Source organism: Megalops cyprinoides, chromosome 15 (assembly GCF_013368585.1).
Source record: "Megalops cyprinoides isolate fMegCyp1 chromosome 15, fMegCyp1.pri, whole genome shotgun sequence".
In the NCBI taxonomy this organism is placed as follows: domain Eukaryota; kingdom Metazoa; phylum Chordata; class Actinopteri; order Elopiformes; family Megalopidae; genus Megalops; species Megalops cyprinoides.
In genome coordinates this window covers 8,237,455-8,245,234 of record NC_050597.1, presented here as the reverse complement: position 1 = coordinate 8,245,234, position 7,780 = coordinate 8,237,455, and the positions used below count along the sequence as shown (strand labels likewise).

General features: G+C 40.5%; 1 protein-coding gene across 1 annotated transcript; it reads right to left on the bottom strand.

Annotated features, from left to right (window-relative positions):
* Window positions 1-215: 215 nt before the first annotated feature.
* Window positions 216-1,625, bottom strand: LOC118790296 (dickkopf-related protein 1-like). The gene is made up of 4 exons (XM_036547201.1): window positions 1,395-1,625; window positions 912-1,053; window positions 664-755; window positions 216-473 (listed from the first exon to the last, which is right to left on the bottom strand). The coding sequence occupies exons 1-4, from the start codon at window positions 1,623-1,625 to the stop codon at window positions 216-218; spliced, it is 723 nt and encodes a 240-aa protein (XP_036403094.1).
* Window positions 1,626-7,780: the final 6,155 nt, after the last annotated feature.

The window sequence follows — 7,780 nt, the reverse complement described above, 5'->3', positions numbered from 1 at the left end:
TCTGGTATACTAATTTCAGGACAGTAATTTACTGTAATAGTTGTGAATCTGAAGTTCCATAAAAGAGAAACAATCATAGCCCCTCTGCCATTTCGAAGAACAAAACGAAACCAAAGCAGAGAATCCAATGCCAGCTCCCTCTCAGCACTTCAACGTGCTCTCTAGGATCAGTCCTTTGCGACATTATCGTTCATCGGTGTACGAGTCTCTCAGTCTCAGCGTCTTTGGCATGTGTTGAGACTTCGAGCAGACTTGCTGGTCTGATGTCCCCTCTGCGGCCGGCAGGCAAGACCGTCTCCACATGCGCAGCGCTCGAATATCTCCAGACCGCGCGTGCCTTTCCGTTTTTGTTTACTGCAGACCTGCCCCTCCGTCAGAACCGGTTTGCAGATCCTGGACCAAAAGTGCCGAGCACAACAAAGCCCCTCGGCACAGTCGGTAGACCTCAAGCAGTTCTCGCCCTCCTGACCTGAAAGGAGCGTAAAATTAAACGATGTTAAGGTTTGCAAGAATCGTCATCTTGAGCCGTTCCCAACTGATTGTAGCGTTCAAGTTGGATAAGTCCAGTGTATTAAAACCGACTTTCAGATCGGCTGCCCTTTATGAACAAATGTCTCGACTGCGCCGATTCATGTGGAATCTCCGGTATGGTACAGTACATACCTTTAAGCGGTCGAGGCAACGCTTGGGAAGTTTGCTTGACAGGAAACTCCACTGTGCGATTAACTCTGGTTGGCTGGGTGACGTCAACGTCACTGGGAGAACATACCCCTGAAAGACACATTAGAACTAATGAAAAAAAATGATATTCAAAATGAACATAGTCTAAGAGCACGCATCATTCATAAAGAATGACTTTTATAGTGTCGATGTTGCGTTTAAACGTCACTCACGGTTAGACTGCCACTCACCGTTGCTGCAGTGGTTGCCTGGGCAGCACATAGCGTCTCGAGCGCATCGCTTCCTTTTTTTTCTGCACGGGATACACGTGCCACGGGATTCATTGCAGAATTCATCGACACTGCATTCGTCGTCATCTGCGCAACTCAAAGTCTAAATGGAGAATAGATATCTGTGAGGCTCCTGAGAAGTAAAATTCTACCTATATGTAGATACGCAAACTACGTAAATATATTCATTTACTGACTATAAATATATATTCGTATGTATGCATATACATCATAATGTCATAGTGATAGCCCACACACAAACTGCCCGCAAGTACCACCACGATTTGACATGTTCACATTCGCACAGGTTAACCCCTTGATCTTGTTTAAAAATAATGGCTCGTAGAATGATTCATGCATTTTGTGTATTCTATGTTTAACACCAAGAATAAGTGGAGAGTACTGCGCCTTGTAGCGTGAAACAATTTCTAAGGGGATGCTTACCTGTGAGGTGTCAATTGCGGTATTCTGGCTACCACTGTCAAAAGATAAAAGATCCGGGGTCGCGCTCACTGCCTGGCTTGCCTGGCTTGCTTGGCTTGGGTTGTTAACTCCAGCGGGAAGGTTCTTGATGGCATTTGAGTTTAACAGAACAGACCCGGCATAAACAGCCTCAAAGTAGTCGCAGAGCGTAAAACAAGCAGCCACAAACACACGCACTGACACCAAGAACATATTTATGTGGTAAGTGGAATGATGTTGCGAGGTACAACTCCACTGGGAAATGGCAAAGACTGTCTTGAGTATAATCCTTTTTGGTGCTTAAGAAGATGGTATGGTCTCCACTCTTCTCTGAAGGGCCAGTTGTTTCCGCTGCGAGACTTATGCATGTACAGTTGTTTGTATTCCCGCCCCTTCCAATTTATACCAAAGGCGGAGACATGTACTGTCAAAAAAGCCTCTCTAGGCAGCCAGTTAGAAGAGAAATCTAATCTCGGGGTTTCACAATGATGTTTGTATATAATTATCAGGGAGGTTCTGTGCAGTTTTGCCAATCACGCAGAGACTCCGGGACCATGCTTTAACCGGTATTTAAAGGATATTATTAAAACCACTGCAACCTATTAAAAGGCTTAGCTTCTCTATTTTCTTTCAACATTAACTGTTGTTAGAGGTTCTATTTCTCCACCTCCTTTCGTGAAGTCCTCCAAAAGTAGGCTACGCCAAGTTAAGGGGCAATTCTGCCACCTTAACGTGAAATGCTTTTCATGCGGTCACTGCATTTATTTATTTATTTATTTGCACTGCTCTCTCTCTCTCTCTCTCTCTCTCTCTCTCTCTCTCTGTATAATATATATTTATATTTTACTGCAATTAATATATCACGCACGTTATGACAAAATGCAACGCAGACGACGTGTAGTGGTTATAGCCGAACTGGTTACATTGGGCCCCTCACAATGCTGCTAGCATACATAAACAAACGGTTTCTGTTATTTTGCTGCTTTTCCCAATTTTATTTTCTAATTTAATTAAGGCAACATATCTGCTCGTTAAAATATAAAGCTGCCGTTTGACAAACGATGTTACTTGTCTAGGCTATATTGTGATGATGTTTCAAATACGAGAATGGGCCAATTTTATTTTTTTTTTCCCCTTTCTTTTTCAGGAAACAGCGGTTTTCATGTGTTTGTCTCTCCTGTCGGCGGCCTTTATTCAGGTAATATGATCTCCGGTGACGTTTTCAAAATGAAGATGGTACGTTCAGTTTGCAAGGCCCGGACACTTTCGAAGTTCAACTAAATGTTGCCTTTTTGATAGGTCAGCATCACCAGTTCCTTAGCCACTTTCCCAACAACTTGCCTTTTGGAAGAGGCGAATCAAACTCTTGTCTCACACTCGTCAAAGATAACCAGGTTTTTCCAATGAAAACATCTGAAACACAATGTGAATTTCAATCTGTTTGTGTATAATCTTATGAAAACCATTTTTTCAAAAAAAAAAAAAAGTAGCGCAATGATCTGCTGCCAAAAATTATTTATTTTCCGCTGCAGAGATGGAGCCAGGCTTGACCCACTTATGCTCTGATTTTCCATTACATTACCTTCCCAGTACCTTACCGTACTGACCCATATCAGCTGAGGCTGATGGCGTTATTAGCAGAGGCCCATTTCAGAGAGAGTCATGGGCAGCATGAGACAGCAAGACATGTTGCCACCATTGGTGTCTGTATGGAATAAACATGGAAAGGAGAAAGGAGTGCATCCCCGTCACTGATCACAGCAAACAACCTGAAACAGCTTTAAAGTGTGGAGCCTTTATGTCAGCAAAACCTTGAGACCGAATCCAGGCCATGTCCTCTGGATATGTGCAGATAGTGGCACTCAGTGTGACATCATGTTTGATGGCTCTGATTGCAGATAATACCATAGAAAGGGATCCTGGAGTACCAGGTACAAGTCTACAGTGGAAAAGAGGGGTATAGTTTGTGCTCTCAGTTACGCGATGAAAAGAAATTGCATCTGAAGTGGTGTAATGCATTGACTTATAGTGTTTAGTCATGAAGACCATCTTCTTTCACAAAACACAAAAACATAGACTGAGGATCCACAGAGGTGTAAAATGAGGCATGTGTTAAGGACACTTTGATGATGAGATATCAAGGCATACAGGAATAGGCGGCTCTCAGCAAAGCATGGCACTCTCTCAAAAAGCCCATTTGCTCGGCCATTAGTGGACCTTAACAGATACTGCGTCATTTGGCTGGCTGCCTAGCTGTGCTTTTTTTTTTTTATTTTACCATTGCCACTAAATGCATTCATGCTACGACAGCTGATGCAAGTTATCCACCTCTGTAAAGGATAAGGTAAATTAAAAAAAAAAAACAAATTATTTGGATATAATTGAAAAGGGACCAGGTGTAAACATTAAAGGTGAACTACAGAGAGCATGCCAGAAAAAGCCTTTTGCACCATCTGGTGGTTATGCTGTGATCTTGAGCGGTAATGTAGTGTAGTGGTAATGAGCAGGACAGGGCCACTGCTGTGGTTCCCTTGAATAAAGCCACTTACCCCAGGTTACTGCAGAACATATCCAGCTGTATAAAATGCATGACATGTTGTTAAACAAGTCACTCTGGATAAGCAAATAATGAAATATTGCATATTATAAGATGTGAGTCACCATTGTTGCCACAGTGTAAACCTAAACAATTAGTGTAACTAAGGACTGAAATTCCATTTGACGGTTTTGTTCAACTCACATCTGGGCTAAAAGTTAAAACAGCAGCTCAGTTACAGTGAACGTTTCGACGAGCTCTTTATTGCTAGAGTTTCAGACTTTAAGACGCAATTAATGCTGATTAATAAGAAAAGAGAAATGCAGAAAAACAAAAGTAACGTCTTTATTTTAGCTTTATAAAGTTGATAACAGGCACTCTGTAAGTAAAACTGCAGTGAAAATGTGCAGCACAAGGGAAATGCAGCAAATCGCACACAAGAAAAGCTTGGCAACATTAACTTAAAAAGATTAAACAAGTAAACAAAAAAAGATAAAGTAAGTCATAATAGTGTAGAATAGGATCATACATTGAGGTCGTACCAAATGTGCACACCTTGGGCCTCTACTCAGTCTAGCTCCAGTGCTCTTAGTATTTAACTGTCTGAACTACATGTTATATAGTTTATCGAACGCTGTACAAAGACTGATAAATGTCCCACTTCCTTCAATCGATTATTCACAGTTAAGGGCAAAGCACATTGCAATTAGACTGAACAGGGACCCAAGTTTCCGGTTGCACAATATTCTGAAATGCGTTTCCTTTTCAACAACCCAGCACTACAGTAACAATATTGCAATGAGCAATGTGAAACATTGTAAATTTTTATCACCGTTATTTAACACTTATTACAAAAGAGTTTATACATAAGAGTCACATGATTCAGTCTCCCTACTCTGAGCAATGCAGCGTGGGGATTTAGCTGTGCTACATTTCCGAGTCTTCTGACAGATGTCCCAAAGGCAGCATCGCCAGCATCATGTGCCTCATTTTTCCCATTTACTTTCAATATAACCCACTGTGTACTTCAGGCTGACTGGAAAACAGGCAGATACATCTTTGTGACTGTTTAATGTGGGTGCATACTGCACTTTGAGTCAGTGTCCATGGGGGCCACTACAGCACAGAGTATTGACAGTGCCTTTGGATGGGAATATGGAGTGAACCCTCTACAAACCGTTATTGCTGGTTCTTCTTGCTTAGTTGCAGTAAAACAATGTAACGTAGAACCAGCTGACAAATAAAAACTGAAGTATGTTCCCTTAATAAAATGAAAAAATGTCATGTTCCAATTGTTTTGCTCTAAGTGGCTTATTCCAATATTAGTTCTGTGTAGTCTCTGAATGTTCACAAGAAGTCAGCATTCCAATGCAGTAATATTTACTGCACCAAAGAAACCACCCATAAGAGCAGGAGAACACATAGCCCGGTAATTCATAGTGTTTCTTGTTTTAACTTAATCTGAACAAAATGCTTTACATTTCACAGAAATGAAGCCATATCTAACAATCATCTAACAAAGAGGTTAGCAATATTAATGAAGGACAAATATGCTTGAATATGGCTGAAAGCAAGATTGTAAAACAAGGCTTGGCATATAATAACTACAATAGAGCAGTGAGCTCAGAAAGGACGAGGGCTCAAGGTGTCATTCAGGTGCAGCATTGTAGCAGATCTTTAGGTAATTTTTGGATGCCAATGATTTAAGGCACTTGCATTGATGCCAAACAACCATGGAGGGAGTGTTTCTAAAGTAGAGTGAGGGTGCATACCATTTATGAATCAAAAGTGATAATTATGATATTTTTCAGTTTGAGTAAATACTAAGGTAATGCACTGAATGGCCCAAATATTACAAGAAAAAATAATCCCCCAATATCCTAAAAAAGTTCCACAACTTTTGCACATTGTCTGTGGTCCAAGTGTTTTCTGAATGGAATCCAGCAAAGCTGTGTTTGGATGCTAAGAATGCACCGTCCCTTGGTGCAATGGTGTCATGGTCTTACAGGCTTGCTAACACGATTGAAGAAAGAATTTTGCCTATGTCTGCATAACCCATCATGTCTGTGCCTGTGCATGAGAATGCCAGTTGAGAACCAACATAACTTTATGTGCTACTGTCTCTGAAACAGGCGTGAGTGTGCGTGTGTGTGTGTGTGTGTGTGTGTGTGTGTGTGTGTGTGTGTGTGTGTGCGCATGCGTGCGTGCGTGCGTGTGTGTGTGTGTGTGTGTCTGCGTGTGCATGTCTGTGTGTCTGTGTGTGTGAAGGTATATGCAATATACAGCATATGTATGGAATATGTGATAAACAGTATTGTTAGAGACAGAGCTGAACACTCCTGTGTCAGTCCTGTACGAGCAGGAGCTGAACTCAGAGAGCACTGCTGTGTCGGTACTGCAGAAGACAAACACAGAGGACTAGCTTTGAAGTACGGATTAAACAAACAGGAATTCTGTCTAGCTCTGTCTAGTGGAATTGTGTAAGAATTGTAAGCCTGTAAGCCTTCTCTTTAACAAAATACTCATGAACTTGAAGGAATAAGCATATGGTGTAAAAAAAAAAAACAACACTCAAAAATGCCCAAATGTATTGTTTTGATCAAAACCTTGATCCATTCACATTCTGTATGACTGTATACATCAATATTTTCAAAGCAACAATCTACTTAGAGCCAATTAGTGCACAACCTCCTGGCATCTTCATATGTTCTTGTGGACACAGTCTGCCCCCTAGTGGCACATTGTACATCTCTAAACCTTGATGTGTTTCTTCAGAGGTGATTTTAGCTTCCTTCTCTAAGGTAATTGAAAAGTTACCACAGTCATGCATGTTTAGATCAACAAAGGGGAATGCAATGTTTCTCATGTTTATCTTAAATGTAGCCAATCCAGTACGTTTATACACCAAAAGGCTAAAATGGCCCAAAAATGATCTGTAGCTACTTAGTTAGCTTCCATTTACTTTGACCAGTCACTAGTTAACGTACCCACATAAAAATGCATACCTAGTTAGATCATTTTGCTAACTGGAGATAGTAACCTACAGCAAATTGATTTTGTTGTATTTGCTAATTTGCTTTCTATTCATATCTATGTCTGATACATTTTCAAGGTGACTGTTTGCTTTTTCTCTTCCAAAGCAAAATTAAAGTTTAAAAAGATCAATTTTCATCACACTCATGGCTCTCAATGCAGACATGCTTCCTCGCTGCTTAGTAATATTACTGAAAAAGTAAGCACCTTCCCTCAAAAAGCTATCTTCAAGATAAGAAAACTTTGTGAGACGGTAAATCTTATTATCAACCAAATATATTATATTTTAAAACTGCATGAGACTCCTCTAACAGACTGAATGGGAAAAGTAGCAACTTTTGCTGCCCAGAAAAAGCTACTGTTGCTTTAAAACCCTGTCCCACTGCAAAGTCTGATAATAAAGTCGATCTTGTTTCTTTAAATCACAAACATTTATGTTACATTTCATACGCACTGTATTAGATAACTGCAATATTTCACTCAGAGAATGTAAAAATTAAACTTAATATAAGTAAAAATCACAAATCAACCGCATGTGGTGTCAAAGTATACAGAGCTAAAAAAAAAAAAAAGAACTGCACAGGGGGTTCTGGTTTACATTCATGGAGAATTTGAACACATAATTGTGCTTTCAAGGTAAATGGTTAAATACTGAGAATGCATGTGTGTGGGTGAATGTACTGTATATGCAATCTATATGATATAATGTGTCATCGCTGTCAGAACCGAACACACCGAGCTCTCCCTCTGTTTACCAGGACCACAGAAACTGAACACAGTGCCAGTGTGACGAGCTGTG

Coding starts and splice junctions, on each gene's coding strand:
- LOC118790296 (XM_036547201.1), bottom strand. CDS start 1,625: ATGTTCTTGGTGTCAGTGCGTGTGTTTGTGGCTGCTTGTTTTACGCTC. Junction 1,054..1,394: donor CCGCAATTGACACCTCACAG/GTAAGCATCCCC, acceptor TTCTCCATTTAG/ACTTTGAGTTGCGCAGATGA. Junction 474..663: donor GTTGCCTCGACCGCTTAAAG/GTATGTACTGTA, acceptor TTTACGCTCCTT/TCAGGTCAGGAGGGCGAGAA.